Source organism: Antechinus flavipes, chromosome 2 (genome assembly GCF_016432865.1).
Source record: "Antechinus flavipes isolate AdamAnt ecotype Samford, QLD, Australia chromosome 2, AdamAnt_v2, whole genome shotgun sequence".
Classification (NCBI taxonomy): Eukaryota; Metazoa; Chordata; class Mammalia; order Dasyuromorphia; family Dasyuridae; genus Antechinus; species Antechinus flavipes.
The window spans coordinates 569112404-569131083 of NC_067399.1; the positions used below are offsets into that span (position 1 = coordinate 569112404).

Below are 18680 nucleotides of genomic sequence, written 5' to 3' on the forward strand. Positions count from 1 at the left end.
AGATGAACTAGAGACCATTACTGATTACAAAATAGAACATTTTGATTATATCAAATTAAAAAGCCTTTGTATAAACAAAACTAATGCAAACAAGATTAAAAGGGAAGCAACAAACTGGGAAAACAGTTAAAGGTTTTGATAAAGGCCTCATTTCCAAAATATATAGAGAACTGACTCTATAAGAAATCAAGCCATTCTCCAATTGATAAATGGTCAAAGGATATGAACAGACAATTTTCAGATGATGAAATTGAAACCATTACCACTCATATGAAAGAGTGTTCCAAATCATTATTGATCAGAGAAATGCAAATTAAGACAACTCTGAGATACCACTACACACCTGTCAGATTGGCTAAGATGACAGGAAAAAATAATGATGAATGTTGGAGGGGAAGCGGGAAAACTGGGACACTGATGCATTGTTGGTGGAACTGTGAACGAATCCAACCATTCTGGAGAGCAATCTGGAATTATGCCCAAAAAGTTACCAAATTGTGCAGACCCTTTGATCCAGCAGTGTTTCTATTGGGCTTATATCCCAAAGAAATACTAAAGAAGGGAAAGGGACCTGTATGTGCCAAAATGTTTGTGGCAGCCCTGTTTGTAGTGGCTAGAAACTGGAAATTGAATGGATGCCCATCAATTGGAGAATGGCTGGATAAATTGTGGTATATGAATGTTATGGAATATTATTGTTCTATAAGAAATGACCAGCAGGATGAATACAGAGAGGACTGGTGAGACTTACGTGAACTGATGCTAAGTGAGATGAGCAGAACCAGGAGATCATTATACACTTCAACAACGATACTGTATGAGGATGTATTCTGATGGAAGTGGACTTCTTTGACAAAGAGACCTAACTGAGTTTCAATTGATAAATGATGGACAGAAGCAGCTACACCCAAAGAAAGAACACTGGGAAACGAATGTGAACTATCTGCATCTTTGTTTTTCTTCTCAGGTTATTTTTACCTTCTGAATCCAATTCTCCCTGTGCAATAAGAGAACTGTTCGGTTCTGCAAACATATATTGTATCTAGGATATACTGCAACATATCTAACATATATAGGACTGCTTGCCATCTAGGGGAGGGAGTGGAGGGAGGGAGGGGAAAAATCAAAACAGAAATGAGTGCAAGGGATAATGTTGTAAAAAAATTACCCTGGCATGGATTCTGTCAATATAAAGTTATTATTAAATAAAAGAAAAAAATAAGATAAAGATCAAGAGTAGAATTTATTATGTAAAAAAGCAAATGTAGTAATCATCATCTCTGACAAAATAAAAGCTAAAAATTATTTAATCAAAAGAGAAAATTAGGGAAATTATATTGTTTCTCAATATTATTCAATATTGTTTCGACTATTTAAAATAAAATACTGAGCATATATCTACTATAACTTTATCTCTTTTTTAATTTCTGCCTTATAGTAATCCAGTTCAAGTCCTTTATTCTTAAATCATTTACCCCATTGTATAATCTTGCTATTGCAGTGCACAATGTTATCTTAGTTCTGCTCACTTCACTCAGCATCAATTCATGTAAGTCTCTCCAAGCCTCTCTAAAATCATCCTGCTTATTATTTCTTACAGAACAATAGTATTCCATAACATTCATATACCGAATATTATGGAATATTATTGTTCGTTAAGAAATGACCAGTCAGATAATTTCAGAAAGTCCTGGAGAGACTTACATGAACTGATGCTGAGTGAAATGAGCAGGAATTGGATATCATTATATACTTCAGCAACAATACTATATGAGGATCAATTCTGATGGACATGGCCCTCTTCAACAATGAAATGAACCAAATCAGTTCCGATAGAGCAGTGATGAATTGAACCAGCTACACCCAGCAAAATAACTCTGGGAGATGACTAAGAATCATTACATAGAATTCCCAATCCCTATATTTTTGCCTGCCTGCATTTTTTATTTCCTTCACAGGCTAATTGTATACTATTTCAAAGTCCGATTCTTTTTGTACAGCAAAATAACTGTTTGGGCATGTATACTTATATTGTATTTAATTTATACTTTAACATATTTAACATGTATTGGTCAACCTGCCATCTGGGGGAGGGGATGGAGGAAAGGAGGGGAAAAATTGGAACAAAAGGTTTGGCAATTGTCAATGTTGTAAAATTACCCATGCGTATATCTTGTAAATAAAAAGCTATAATAAAAAAAATAACATTCATATACCATCATTTATTCAGCCATTCTCCAACTGATGGGCATTCACTCACTTTCCAGTTTCCAGCCACTACAGAAAGGGCTTCCACAGACATTTTTACACATGTGGGTCCCTATCCCTCCGCTAAGATCTCTTTGAAATACAGGCCCAGTAGAAACATGTTGGATCAAAGGGTATGCACAGTATCATAGCCCTTTTGAAGCCCCCCAACTCTTTACAGCAATCTTTAATATGATTATCCTTCTCCTTATCCCCTGTATATGTGCCCTTGATCCTGTCCCTTGTCTTCTCCAGTAGATTGCCGCCTTCAGTGATCCCTCCTCTAATCTTTAATCTTGCTCATTCTACTGTTTCTCTTCTTTGCTGCCTATAATCATATTCAATTCTCCTCCACCCTTAAAAAAAAATCTTGAACTGGAAACTGAATGGATGCCCAACAGTTGGGGAATGGCTGAGTAAGTTGTGGTGTATAAATGTAATGAAATATTATTGTTCTATAAGAAATGGTCAGCAGGATGGTTTCAGGAAAACCTGATGCTAAGTGATGTTGTACACAGCAGCAACAAGATTATGTGAAGATCCACTCTGATGGATTAGGCTCTTTTCAACAATGGGCACAAATTCAACCAGAATTCTTATAAGAAATGAAGCAAAAGTTTAAGGAAAAAAGCTTTAAAATGTTTTCTTTGGGGGGCAGCTATGTGGCACAGTGGATAAAGCACCAACCCTGAAGTCAGGAGGACCTGAATTCAAATGTGACCTCAGATATTTAACACTTCCTAGCTGTGTGACCCTGGGCAAGTCACTTAACCCCCCCCCAAAAAAAAAGAAAGAAAGAAAGAAAAAGTTTTCTTTTTAAAGAAAGAAGAGGTTGGGTTCTGAGAAATCTGGGAAGACTTTCAATATGTACAATAACAATGTTTTAAAGACAACTTTGAAAGACTTAGGAACTCTGATCCGTGGAATAATCAACAAGATTCCAGAGGACTAGTGATAAAAAACACTACCTACCTTCTGATAGCAAAATAAAAGACAGAATACAGAATGATGCACATTCACACATGTACACACAAGCACATATATCTTGGATATAGCCAGTGAGAATTTTATTTTACTTAATTATGCATATTTGTAATAGCAGTTTTGTTTTTCATTTTTTCTCAAGAGGGAGGGTGAAGGGAGGAGAGAGCAGATTTTTGCTTATTGAAAAAATTTTAATTAAAAAGTTATTTTTCATAAGCACAGATATGACCATTATCATTTCCCTATTCAATAAACTCCAATAGTTTCCTATTGCCTCTATAAAATATAAATTCCTTGATTTGCCATTTAAAATTCTTCAGAATCTGGTTCCAACCTAACCTTACAATCTCATTATCCATTAATCCCCTTCCCGCATGCTACAATCTAGTCAAATGGCCTTGCTATCCCTCATAGATGCCACTCCATATCCCACCTCAAGTGCCTTTGCATCATCTTATCATCCCCATTCCTGAAATGCTTTTCTTTCTCATAGAATTCGGTACAGCTAGGTCCCCTTTAGTGTGAATAATGAACTCCTTGAAATCATAGCATTATTTGAATTCAACTATTCACAATTACAGTCATATGTAAAATATGACAATTGGTTCTAGCCCAATGGAAATATACAATGAAGGTTTTAAAAAATAAGTTTATCTATTAATGCTATATAATAGCAAAAGTTAAGAAAATGTATTTCTTATTCAAGTTTGTAACAAAGTAATGAGTCTGTAGAAAACAAAATCGTTACTATTTTTTTTAATATCGTATCTAAAGGTAAGCTTACATAAACAATGTAATGACAGTGTCATTATGGTAAAAATTATCAAAATTCATTTACAATACTTCAGCTGCAAAGAATGAACTTTTCTTCTTTTTCAAACATACACTGAATAAATCTGAGAAGTTTCTCCACTTCTCAAAGAATTTGCATGCTAACATTTTCACACAATGAATGTAGTTGAGTAACCTGAGGATGGAGGAATTGGGCAAACTGTGGTCTGGAGACCAAATCTTGCCCCAGCTACTTTTGTACCAATTGCTTTTGTACTGTTTTTGTATGTCCCGGCTAAGAATAGTTTTTACATTTTAAAATGCAAAGGTCAGTTTTTACCTATTGGGTTTTGGAAAGCAGACAGCTGGCCAGATTTGGCATTCAGATCATAGTTTACTGATCCCTGACCTACAGTGTTTTTCTAAGATCAGCAATACTTTAAAAACCATATTGTTATCCTTAGAATGTTCTTCAATAGCTTATTTTAGCTAGAAAACCAGTCTTTGAAAATAGCTTTTATCATCCAACTTTCTGATTTGACTACCAAAGATCTAGAAGCAATGGATGGTTGTAGGATTAAGAGGATTTAGAAACGAATAAACTTTTTCTTTAGTATATAATCACCTTCAGCATTAGCTCTGAAAACAAAGATCAGGTAATTCTTGGACACTTTAAATCCAGGTTGAGTTTTTTCCTTTCTTTAGAAATGTGAGATTTGGAAGATCTCCTTTGTAGAATAAGGCAATTTGATCAGCATTAACAATGTGTCTACTTTCTTTGATTATTTTCTTCAAAACTTCAGGATATATAACTGCCACATCCTCATCTACACTAGCCACCTATTAATAATTTTAACATTATGCCACTGAACTCTCCACTTGAATTAAAATTTTCTTCTCTATGCATTTCATTTCTCATTTATTTTTTTGCTTATATTGTAAAACTTGAATACTCAGTACTGTAAATTTGAAGCTTTTATTTGAGTAACTCCTCTACTAAGAAAGAATAGGATTTTTTAAAAATTGTGATTTTCAGGAGACTGATTTCAGAAAAGCCTAGAGACTTGCATGAATTGATGGTAAGTGAAGTGAGCATAACCAAGAAAACATTGTACACAGCAACAACAAGACTATACAATGATCAATTCTGATGGACTTGGCTCTCTTCAACAGTGAGGTGATTCAGGCCAGTTCTAATAGACTTGTGATAGAAAGAAACATCTGCACCCAGAAAGAGTTCATGGGGACCAACTGTGGATCAAAACATAGTGTTTTCACTTTTTTGTTAGTATTTGCTTGCTTTTTATTTTCTTTCTCATTTTTTCCTTTTTGATCTGTGTAGCCTATTAATTGTGGAAATATGTATAAAATGTTTAACATATGTTGCTCTACCTGCTGCCTAGGGGAAGGGGTGGAGGGAAATGAGTGAGAAAAAATTTGGAACATAAGTTTTGCAAGAGTGAATGTTGAAAATTATCTTTGCATGTTTTGAAAATAAAAAGCTATTTTAAAATAAAAGAAAAAATAAAAATAAAGATTGTGATCTTCAATCCATCCAACAAAAAACTCACTATATTTCCATAATTATTAGTCGATTAATCAATAAACATTCATCAAGTGTCTACTATGTGTTAGGCACTGGGCTAAAACACTGGAGATACAAGTAAAATCCAGTCCTTGCTCTCAAGTAGCTCACTATCTAATGATAAAGACAGTGTGTAAGCAATTGTGTACAAAACAGTTATAAATGAGATGGATTGGAAATAATCAGCAGCAGTAAGGCACAAAAATTAAGGAGGATCTAGAAAAACTTCCTGTAGAAAGTAAGATTTCAGTTGGAACTTAGAGTCAGAGAAGTCAGAAGGTAGAGATAAAGGAAGAGAGAATTCCAGGCAGAGTGGAGAGCCAATAAAAATGTTTGGCATTGGGAGATGGAGTTTCTCATTTGAGCACCACTCGGAGGCCTGTTTTACTTGATCTCGAAGTACAATGAAGGAAATTAAATGCAACAAAATTGGGAAAGTAGGAGAGGGACAGGTTATGAAGGAAAAACTCATGCATCAAAGTGAGGATTTTATAACCTTGAAATGATAGGGAACCTGTGAAGTTTAGGGAAGAGTAGCATAGTTAGATCTTTACCAGTTATGTGAAGGGTATATTAAAACAGAGAAAGAATTCTATTCTTCCTTATACTTGTTTGCAAACCACAAAAAGCTGAAGCAATTTTTCCTTTTTTTTTCACCTATATGTTTTATAATACTCTGTACCATAGATTCAGGCATTGTACCATATCATTCTATTTTATAGTTACTATGATCACATTTATGCCATTCAATAATATTCACTTTTTTTTGTTCTAATGTAATAACAACCTTCTTTTTTGTTCTGGCAGTTTTTCCATCTGAAATATATTTTCCATTTTTTAAAATGTTCTTTTAAAAAAATTCACATAAGTCTTAGTAATATGGCATATGGCATGTCATATTCACACATAGGCAAGTATAGACTGAAAATATGGTGGGATGTTAAAAACCCTCAACTAGTTTGCAGGCATCTCAATTGAATTTTAGGTTATATTACATATGAGCTGGTTTCATTTTATACTTCATACAAAATCAAGTTTCACATTATTTAAACTTGCAATCAGAACCTACTTATAAATCTAGACTTAGCTCAAGTTCTGCCTTCTACATGAAATTTATCCTGATTCTCATATAGAGGAAGAACCTTCCCTCTCTGTACAAGTTTTTTTGGTTTGTTTATTTGTTTTTTTGATCAGCCTGTGGACATTTGCTTTTTCCTAGGATTCCTACTTGCTGTGGTTTCCCTCCCAGAGGGGTGTATATGCAAAAGTCTTCACTTCATGAAAATTTCTGAAACCTTCAAAGAATGCTCATTTCCACAGACTACAGCTAACTCCAAATTTCAGTTTCTGGTGCTGTGCACTGATGGATCTCTTCACCTGGGGGAAGTTGAAAGATGCAAGGAACCTCGTATCAGTGTGATTGTGGAGAGGTCAGTGATCTAAAAAAATTTATTTTGTTTGTATATTCTGAGGATCTAGAGAAACATGTTTATATTATATGGCAAACACTTTTTTGTTTTACTATTTGCCTTTAAAAAATGTAGCTCTGCAATGTAGTATCTCCAATACTATATTCTCATCTTCATTTCTAATCAGAAGAGGAATTGAAATGGAATAATGAGATCAGGCTAGTATACCTTTCTTTCATTTTCTTTCATTTAGGTGAATACAAGGTCAAGCATTCTTTCAGGCATATGAATTTTATAACTGACTAAAGAAAATAGCCACAAATCTCTTCCTTTGAATTACAGTGTTCTTTTCTTGAGTTTCTTGAGATCCATAATAAATTCTTATTTTTCATAGATCTGTGAAGCATCCAAATGAAACTATTTGTGCTGTGGCTCCCATCTCATTTCTACCTTGTTTGGTAAGTAAGTAACTTTCAATCTTTAAATTTGGTGAAAACCTAAAATAAGTAGGAACTATAGGAATAGAGCTTGTCCTATTAGAGGACCTGGAATTCCTCTAAACCATTGATGATAAGTAGTCCTGATCCTGTGACACGTGTTAGAACATATATGATTCCTAGCTCACTGTGGAGCCTGAAATCATGGGTCCCTTTCATTATTAACAAATATGATGAGTTAACAAATAATACTCCAGCAAACAAACAATTTAATAGGCTGTTTTCTATTTCTCTTGTTTTAATTTAAAGCTCTTGTTGATTCCAGACAGTCGGTGAGTAGTAGCAAAATAAACTTTTCTTTGGTATGATGTTATATATAAAATTATTTATGCATATGTTTTGAAAATAAAACGCTTTAATAAGAAAAAAGAAAATCCTCCCCAGTTATTTGTTCCAGCCCACTCATACCTACTGCATACTGCAGCATTATACTCAGTGTGATCATTTCTTAGAGACTATGTTCCTTTGTCTTCTATCTATCTTTCACCCCACAGTCCTGAGAAATCTCTCTGGGGATGAAAAATACTGGCCATATAATCCATACTCCTTGTAATAGCATCAAAATCTGTGTGCTTTCCCAGGTACTGCTCTTTATTTGGGACGGATCAGTGTATCTTATGGATGTGGAGAAGGAACAGATCGTCTGTGAATTGGGTCCCGCTCCCTCTTACCGTTTGGGAAATCCCTGGCAGCCTGTGTTTGCACTGTATTCAGAGGGCCAGCGTGTGTTCATCCGAGGTAAGGAAGAAGAATTCTTTGCTACAATCCCCAGTTCAAGGATAGGGGATAACTTGACAACCCAGGGAATGTGGCCATATTGACTCTCTTTTCAGTCTGTAGTTCCTTTTGAAATACTCTGAAGGTGTGACTAGATGTCCTTAAGGCCTCTTCTATTTTTAGTTTATTTCTTTTTTTCCCCCCTGAGGCAATTGGGGTTAAGTGACTTGCCCAGGGTCACACAGGGAGGAAGTGTTAGTGTCTGAGACCAGATTTGAATTCAGGTCCTCCTGACTTCAAGGCTGGTGCTCTATCCACTGCAACACCTAGCTGCCCAGGCCTCTTCTATTTTTAATATTCATTAAATCACAGGATGTCATAGTTGGAAAGAACCGTTAAGGTAATCTAGTCCAAACCTGGCCAAGAATCCCTTCTGCAACATACTCAAAAGCAGTTGTCTTCCTTCCTTCCTTTCTCTCTCTCTCTCTCTCTCTCTCTCTCTCTCTCTCTCTCTCTGTCTCTAATTGCTCTCTCTCTCTGTCTCTCTTTCTCTCTCTTTCTCTAACTGCTCTCTCTCGCTCTCTTTTTTGCTTGAAGACTTTCAATGAGGGAAATACTAAAATGCTCCTGTGATCTCATTGAATAGAATGTTCCCTCCAGATCTCTACAGATCTGGGATGTAGGGAATGATCCCTACAGATCCATACCTGCTGATCTAGGGCTACTCTTGTCCATATTCTCCCATGAGAAGTCACCTTGTTGTTAGTACTTGGCTAGCCCATCTTTTTTCTGTTTACAGAATTCTTTGATGACATCTTTTACTCTCATTATTTGAAAATCCTCTCTAAGGGGGTGGAGGGAAGAGAGGGAAAAAATTTTGAACACAAGGTTTTGCAAGGATGAATGTTGAAAATTATTTATGCATATGTTTTGAAAATAAAACACTTTAATAAGAAAAAAGAAAATCCTCCCTAGTTATTTGTTCCAGCCCACTCATACCTACTGCATACTGCAACATTATACTCAGTGTGATCATTTCTTAGAGACTATGTTCCTTTGTCTTCTATCTCTGTCTTTTAAAAATCTAACTCGGATGTTAAGTTCTTTTAGAAGTTACAGTGATTTGTTTAGATAACTCTTGTCTTTCTTCCTCGTTGGAATAATTTCTATTTCTTGAGTATGTCAGAATTTCATTCTTCCTATCCCTCTTGGGATTTCCATTAAAATATGAATCCATCAGGTCCCACTTGTCATTTGTGACCCTTTTGAAATCTGCTGTCACAAAATCTAAGGGCATATAAAAGGATCAGAGGTTGCATGGCTTATCCAGGTTTGCGTGTTAGTAATAATCTGATTTAAACCTCTTTTTTTCCCACTACTTTTTCCACCTTTTAAAGAATGAAATTATCACCAAGGCAAAGCACAAATGAGAAAGTATTTTTGCTTTTGACAGAGAAAGAAAGCTTTAGCAGAAATCCAAATAGTTTCAGTTCTTTATCATTAAAATATTCTGTTTCTCTATTAAGTTTATGATGTTTCTTTTGTTTCCTTCTAAATGGCTTATGATACAATCCCACAACAAAATCACTTCTCTTTTTTCCCTCCATTGGGTCTTTCCCAAATACTCACTGTCACATGTGCCCCCATGAATTCCTGGGTTTTTCTTCATGTAAGTCTATCTTTTAAATTTATAATTTTACCTTAACAGATCTACCTTTATCTATTTTGTACCTTTTCATTAAGATATACCTTTCTAGACACATACTTAAACCATGAATTCCATCTCCTCTAGTTTCAGTGATACCTGAAAGATTGTGTCTTCTTATATAAGGATCTTGGGAACTCCTGGTTTATTGCCCGTACTCTGTGAATTAATAGATAAACACCCGAGTTAGATGGATTTAATTACTACTTCTCTTCTAAGATATCTTCTTTTATGTATTTCTGTTTTTTTCTTCTCCTTCTTTGTTGACCTGCTACTCTATGTAGAATCAATTATATTGAATTTAGATGAACAATTTTATTCTTTTCCATTCCTTTTCAGTTTAAGTCCTCTTTATTCAATTATAAACACTATTTTAAAAGCTTTTGGTAAGTACATCCCATCCCTAAAACCCATCATTTCCATATTTTTAAGCTATAATTCAGAGATTCAAATCTCCTCAAGCACTATCTTCTTAGCCAACTGTACACTGGCTATATTCATTTTTCTCCTAAGCCCCCTTCTTTTAATCAGGACTGGTGAAGAAAATACTACCTAAGCTCCTAAGATTTCCATTTTTCCCCCTCAGAATTCACTAGTCCTCAAAATGGTTGTTGAGTTTCTTCATGAGTCACCTGAAGTATGTAGTATTTGTAGGATGTAATAAGTCTCAAGAGTTTATGTTTGTATTAGAAAAAATAATAATGTCAGTGTGCTCTGTCAGGGAATTACCAATTACCCCCTCTGTCTATTCCTCATTCATTCTTCATAGTGACACCAGTGGATCAACATCATGATTCTTTGGTGAAAAAGGGGCTCCAGTTCCCATATTGCTGGGAAGGAATCCCATTTCTGTTTTGATTAAATAGCATAATATCTGTAAAGTGCTTTGTATATATTAAAGTGCTGTACTAATGTAAGCTACTATTATTGTTATTGTTAGCTGTTATGTAACTCAGATATTTACTGGTCCTTCACTTCCTTGTCGCTGTCATGTTCTAGTTTTTCTATATCTTCGCAGATATTTCTTCCCTCTCCTCTAACCTTGTACCCCTAATCTCTTTACTTCCAATTTCTTCTTTGCTTCCTCCTTACAGTATCCCCATTCTTTCAAGGAAATCTTCATTCTCCTCAATAACTTATAATGATGTACACTTTCAATTCTTTCACTTTCTTCTTGACAATGGAAACCAATTTGAACTCTCTGCTGCACAAATAACTTAATTAACACTGACAGAAACAACCTTTCCCTTACATATTGCTTGAAGTAAATTTTACTGTTCTTTATTCTCCTTCACGTACCTCTTTGTGACTATTGCAGTAAATGCCTTATTTGTAAGATTAACATCTACTATCTATTACAGTTCCAAGACTCATAATAAAAAAAAAAAAGCTAATCACTTACAGATAGACAACTGATGGACTCAATACGATTTGAAGCATTTTTTCTTTTTTTTGACATTTTTTTGTTGTTCAGTCATTTTAGTTGTCTGATTCTTCATGATCTCATTTGGGGTTTTCTAGTATCTTTGCTAGAGGGGTTTGCCATTTTCTTTTTCAGTTCATTTGACAGATGAGGAAACTGAGGCAAACAGGGTGAAATGACTTGCCCAGGGTCACATAACTAGTAAGTATTTGAGGCAAGATTTGAATTCATAAACATGAGGCTTCTCAACTCCAGGCCCAGAGCTCTAGCCTAGCTGCTTTTTCTTTTTCCCTCTTTTTTTTTTTTTTTAAACACAGCTAATATGGACATTTGTTTTACATAACTTAAAAACTTGTGATGAGTTTTATATTTCTTTCCTTATCAATGAATAGAGAAAGGTTGTGGAAAGGGAGAAAGTCTGAAACTGAAAATAAAATAAAATTGAATCAGAATTTGTTTAAAAAGAGCGAGAGAGAGAAAAGTAAATCTAATGAGAACTGCCTAATTAATTTTATCTTGCTTCTGATCACAGATTCTAGGACTTCTGTTTCCATGAGGAAGGATCAAAGATTAATTCATTTAGCAGACTAGAAAAAAGATACATGCACACAAGAAACAAGGAAATAAAGCATAAATAAAGCAATCCGGTCATTGAATATTTACCCACCCTGTGCCACCTTTATGCTGATCTTCAAGTAGCTCTCTAGTCACTAAGCTTTCTCCTAACTTCTTTCCTGAAGAATAACTTTTTTTTTTTTAACATTTTGGGATTACTCCTACAACAACTTTTCTTTATTTTGGGGGGAAGAAAAGGTGAGGAGGACAGTTAATAAATGTCTGAGGTCCCATTTGAACTTAGATCCTCCTGCTTACAGGGCTGATGCTCTATATATGTGCCACCTTGCTGCCCACAGCAATTTTTTCTGTTATTCTATCCTACAAAGGCAGGAAACACAGTTAAACACAACTTGACAAGCAGAATTTAAAAGTCCCATAGGAGAAATAGATCCACTTCTACAAAAGATGTAGATGTCCCTCCTCCTGATGTCTCAAGTATTTTCATTGCAGAGACCTCATAATATATCTCAAAAAACATGGTGATCCTTTTTTCTTTTTTTTTTTTCAGGAGACAAAAAAGATGCTCCTAAATATCAGAAGGATAACCACTGCATTTTCATTTTTAAACTGGATTCCTACCACCTAATAAAGACTTCTTATTCAAGGAAGATTTCCTTCTCTGAAAGTGAATCTTCTCAACCTTCATCAGAAACTAGCGACTCTACCCAGCAATTGCTCTTGAATAAGAGATGTGAAAATTTCCTCCAAAACCGGTAAATAATTCCAATTAGATCCTCCTATCTCACTGTACTAATAACCTGGGCTCTCCCTATATTTAGAGACACAGGGGTTTGTATGATGAGAGGAACATTCCTATCCAGCTCTTCACTCTTATTTTCATATCTTCTATAGGCTAGTGAAAAAACAGTATTAAGCTTAGGGCAATGTGAAGGGCTTTTCTTTCTTTTTTTCTCTCTTATCTCTTATTTTTTTCTAATAGTTTACCTTTTTAAATAGTTTACCAAAGTAAAAGTTATTTACTTTGAAATAACTGCATTTTTAAAGAGAATGATCCCAGAGCTCTTCTCTTTAGTAATCATTTGGAGAAAATGAGCTTCTTTAGTTGTGCTGACATTTTCCTCAAATTTAGACAGATCTCTGTAGTCTTAATTGGCATCTTCATAGTAGTCTACCTATAAAGGACTTCTTTGATTTTTTTATTGAATCAAAAACATGAATCCCTAAAAGTCAATAAGACCTCACTTTAAATCCTGCTTATATACTTACTAATTGTGAGACCCAGAGCAAGTAACATGACTTTTTTTGAGCCTCAGTTTCTTCATCTGAAAAAAAGGCTTAAATGGCCTCTAAGGTCCCTTTCAGCATCATTTGATACTATGATCCAACTCAAATGCTTCTAAAAAGACTGTCTAATCCATCATAGAAAATGAGAAGTGTATTATATTTTATAATAGATTTTTATTTTTCAAAATACATGAAAAGATAGATTTCAACATTTACCCCTGCAAAACCTTATGTTTCATATTTTTCTCTCTTCCTCCCCACCTCTCCCTTCCCCTAGACAGCAGGTAATCCAATATAAATTAAATGTGTGTTTATTATATTTTTTAAAAACTCTGAAGAAAGATATCTCCAAACTATTATAGGACCTTCAGGAACTATTTGTTTCCAGTACCTAAGCCAGGGGTCCTTAACCTTAGGTCCATTTTTTTATAAATTAATAATTGTATCTCAATATAAACTGGCTTCCTTTAAAATTTTAAGTATTTTATTTTACACATTGAAAAATATTCTAAGAAAGGGTCCATAAGACCCCCAGACTGGAGCTCTCTGAGTTCCTTAGAATCCCCATAACAGCCTCATTGGCCCTTTTGAAATAGCCCCCCTCAGCAGTTCTTCTAAGAGCACCATGACGATGGCTGAAACTAGAGAGAACAAAAGGACTCCAAGCATATCCAACTTATTCGAGATGCACTATTTGTATGGTTTAACTCTGTACTAGGCTACACAGATTTCTAAAGTCTAACCTCAGATACTTTCTAGCTGTGTGGCCCAGGACAAGTCTCGTAATGTATATTTTCCTCAGTTTCTTCAACTGTAAAATGGGGATAATTTATAGCATTCCCTCCCCCGCTTCCCACTGCCAGGAGTTCAGGACACAAACAATGTTAAGAAGCTCTGCTTTAAGTTAACCACACAGATTTCTGTCCCTAAACAGATCCTTGCCCCTGAGTCCAGTCATGAATACACAACTTCTCAATGTAGCCAGTAGATGGTGCCATGAAACCTTTGTGAGTCTCATCTTATTTCATACTTGGAGGTTGAGGTCTCGAGCACTAAAGCCTGGAGTGACTTTTAGAGACCATCTACCCCGACCCTCTCGTTTTCCAGATGAGGAGCTTGAGACCCAGAGAACGGATAAACCCCAAGGCCCAAAATGGCAGATCGGGAGCCCTGTGTATTCCAAGGCTATAAGCTTGCCTTCTCCATCTCAGGTTCTTCTTTCTCTTACCTTCAATATGCCAGCCACTAGGCTAAGTGCTTTTTTCCCCCCCAAATATCTTATGATCTTCACAACAATCCTGAGAAGGAGATGTTATAATTACTCCCATTTTATAATTGAGGAAACTGAGGCAAAGTTAAATGACTTGCCCAGATTCCCCCAGTAAGTTTGAAGACAGATCTCTATTTAGCTCACATAGCTGAACCATACATACAGTGGGTCCTGAGTAAAACTGATATACTAGTGTGAGGGATGTAGAAGACCCTTACCCAAAATGACTACTCAGAGATCACTCAGTAGAAGGCAGAAAAGTTGTTTATTGAAAACCTCCGGAGGATGAGCCTTCCCATCGCGAGATAAGAAAGAGAAAGCTCTTGGTAGGAGGGCTAAAGAAGTAGTAAAGATACATAGCTTTTATACAAGAAATTATATCACAAGTAAGAGAGCATTGAGAAGGGGGGAGGGGGAGGCATCTAATTGGTTGTTGCTATTTGGGGAGATTGGAATGGAAGGTTTCTGTTTCCCTGAAATCTCCTGATTTCTAGGAAACAGAAAATCAGGCCTTTAGGCTCAATCAAGCAGATAGTGGTCCAGCTAATAGGATAACTATCGATAAATGTCAAATACCAATAAATGTCATCAGCTCAGGTTAAGTAAATATATTTCTAGCTGGCCAAGGCTCAAGTAGATATGAGCTTGCACATATTATACAGGCCATAGGGGAAACACAGAAATAATAAAATACAGAAAAAGAATTCATACATTCCTGTAAGTTTTTCACCTTATCTATTCCCCACACTAGGAATAATATAGTTTTTCCCTTTGCCTCTCTCAAATTTCAGGCATGATCATGGTGCTCTTAGACTTAAAAAAAACTGCTAATAAGAGGCTATTTCAAAGGGATTGTCAAATTTTACAGTAGCAACTTCTTTGGAAATCCTATGGGACTCTGGGCTTTGCTGTTTTGGAGTATGTTGGCCAGCCAGATCATAATTTTAGTAGATCCTTTGAGGCTTTGCCCTATTTGAAGACACCTAGATCCTAGTTGAAGGCTATTTGACCTTCCACACATTTATGTACCCCATCACTGTTTTTCTTGTCACCATTAATACAGAATTCCCACAAAAGACCTTTTTTGATTGGGGTACAGGAGATCCCCTGACAATGAGTTCTTCATGCCAGCTAGAGAGATGAGGTCCTCAGTAGAGTGAAGTTCACATGTAAGGGATATTTGTTAGTCAAGGATTATCTGTATATGTAACGCTGACTTTTTCAAATTTCTGGTCCTTATTATAGATTCTAATTATAAGTGCTTTCTAGCAACATTTCCTTGGGCTTAACCAACAAATTACTTTAATTCTACTCATATTTGCCCACATTTTTTGATTAGGTCCTTGTGAAAGAATTAATAATATATATCATCACATGAAGAATATCTTCTAACAAATTACTTTAATTCTGCTCATATTTGCCCACATTTTCTGACTAGATCCTTGTGAAAGAATTAATAATATATATCATCACATGAGGATACCTTCTACTCTTCCATTCACTTGGGACTCGGTGCAAAGGTTTTTCAAAATATTTTAATTTCCATCTTCTGTTTTCACTTGAACTTAGAATCCAAAATATCTTCATTTGGAGCTGAAGTTAGGCAAAATTTTAAGGGACTTAAATTGTAGGAGATAGTGCCAGTCAAAATTTAAAATTTTAAAATTTTCCTAAATTATTGTCCTCAAATGTTTTACCCACTCTGAGACTTTTGTAAAAAAAAAAAAAAAACAAAACAAAACAAAACAAACATTAAAATAAAAATGATCACTAGTTGTTGTTTTTTTAATAGAAAAAGTTAGAATTTGGGCATCACTGTAAATATGGACCCATTGCTTTGGTACTTTGGTGGATTTTGGTTTCACTATATATATATATATATATAATTGGAGACTGTCTTCATCTGGTCCCCAAATTAGAGATTCCTTCTACAGTTGCAGAGTAAGCAAAATTTAGCACATGAATCCTCTCTTTCTTGAGGTATTTATTTATTAATCCAAATAGATACACATAAAGCCCCAGGGAACAATAAACATAAAGAAATTGTCTCATACTTCCATGGTTATGTTGTTGGCAGACTAAAGAATTCTGGCAGTTTCATAGACTATGGGCCAGATTACTTGCTTCAACTACGGAAAAGTTCCTGGCTTCTGGAGAGAGATAGCCACAAAAAGTGACAGTCATCTGCTTCTCAAGATCCCATGAGAAAGGTACTACAGCTCCACAGTTCCCAGATGTCACCTAGACTGAGATTGATTGGTTTTATAGTCGAGACTTTTCATTTTTTTGTTTTTATATTTGTAAACACCTACTCACAAACAGTTGATGACTTCAGAGTTATTCATTGCAGAAGGAATGTGATATCAAAGGCTAATACTTTATTTAGTATGGTACCCTGGAGATGAGAAACATTTTCCTAAAAAATTTGCCTTAGGATATCAGACTGATACAACTAAAGGCAACTAGAGTGAAAAGACTATTTATAGGGACTCCAGCTACTATTGGTCTTTCCTCTCACAATTGTATAGCTTGAATAGAAAACCAACTGAGTCATCCAAATAAAGAGCAATTTATTTTCTAGTCACTAAGTGTTATTTGGTTTTTAACCTATCGTCCCAAATAAAAAGCAAACCTTAACAGACCTGTGTCTACAGAACTCCATAGAAATATAGGTTTGGGTTTTTTTTTTCTTTTCACAATACTAATTAAAAATCTTCAATTCATTAATTGTCAGCAGGAAAATTTTCTAGTTAGATTTGATTCTTGTTTGCCTTGTTTGCCTTGGAAAGAATATAAAACAATAGCTAGGTCCAGACATCAATGCACTGCACACTACTTTAGACAAATCAGCCAACACAAATGCTATATATTAATAGAAAAGGTATTAAAACAAGAAGGAGAACATCCTTCCACCTTCTGCACTAACTTTGGTGCAATTTGGGTTGTTACAATTCTTAAAATTCATACAGCATTCTAGCTTTAAAAAAGAAAAGAAAAGAAAGAAAAATGATTAGGAGAGGCTCTTGCATTAGGATAGATTTAAAAGATTTATATTCCTGTCTCAGGAGTATGAGTAAAATCTACAAAATCATGAAGTATAGATACCTATTCACTAAATCCAGTACAAAAGGATAAATTTAAGGCAAATATGAAGACAAAGACTAATAGATTTATAGGATTCTGGGTTCTTAACTTTTTATGCATGCTAAAAACATTTTTAAAACTACAAAAAGTGATTAGCAAAAAGTAAAAAGCAAATAGTAGAGATTATTAGGAAAAACAGAATATTTGAGAACATATTCCCAAGGATGGGGTGAATATGGCAGAGAAAAGGCCTGAGATCTCTGAAATTCCCCTCTACACAACTTTAAATATTGCCTCAAAATTATTTCTAGAGTAGCAGAATGCATAAGGATAAGGTAAAATAATTTACCAGCCCAAGTCCACTTAGAAGGTTGACAGGAAAGGTCTGTTGCACTGGGGTAAAGCAGAGTACAATCCAGCAGTGGGCCTTGGGAGTTACTGAAATCAATAGCAGAGGCCCACAGATAGTTGTCGGACAACTGGTCAGAGGGAGATTTTAAGAGATCCTTTGTTAACACTAGGTGTAAGATTCTGTTGCATTGCCCATGCTCGTATTTGAGTCACAGTCCTGGACTCATTTTTAACAAAGTTAAAAGTCAAGAAATAAGTTAGATGTGAAACAAACAACAACAACAACAACAAAATCTGACCAAAGAAAGTTACTATGTTAACCAGGAAGATCAAGACAAACTCAGCAGAACCAAGAAAACATTGTATACAGCAACAACGTTATAGCAACTGTGATGGACTAGGCTCTTCAACAAAAAGATGATTCAAAGCAATTCTAATAGACGTGATGGAAAGAGCCATCTGCAGAGAGAGAGAGAGAGAGAGAGAGAGAGAGAGAGAGAGAGAGAGAGAGAGAGAGAGAACTTTAGAGACTGAATGTGGTCAAGATGTAGTATTTTCACTTTCATTGTTGTTTGTCAGCTAGTTTTTTTTTTTCGTGTTTTTTTTTCTTTCACATTTTGATCTGATTTTTCTGGTATAGCATGACAAATATGGAAATATTTAGAAGAACTGCACATATTTACTCTATATTGAATTGCACTACTATCTATGGGAGGGGGTAGGGAAGAGAGAGAGAAAAAAAAATTTGGAACATAAGATTTTGCAAAGACAGAT

The 18680-nt window shown here is 35.2% G+C and overlaps 1 protein-coding gene across 3 annotated transcripts in view; it reads left to right on the plus strand.

The window, feature by feature from the left end:
• The window catches only part of WDR93 (WD repeat domain 93), a 58289-nt gene extending 41234 nt beyond the window's left edge, over positions 1 to 17055 (plus strand). For all 3 annotated transcript variants that reach the window (XM_051981090.1, XM_051981091.1, XM_051981093.1), the window contains 5 exons: positions 6807 to 7017; positions 7391 to 7454; positions 8075 to 8231; positions 12465 to 12669; positions 16549 to 17055. In XM_051981090.1, coding sequence (XP_051837050.1) covers positions 6807 to 7017; positions 7391 to 7454; positions 8075 to 8231; positions 12465 to 12669; positions 16549 to 16648 — 737 coding nt within the window. In that variant the 3' untranslated portion in view covers positions 16649 to 17055. The remainder of the gene's footprint in view (positions 1 to 6806; positions 7018 to 7390; positions 7455 to 8074; positions 8232 to 12464; positions 12670 to 16548) is intronic.
• Positions 17056 to 18680: the final 1625 nt, after the last annotated feature.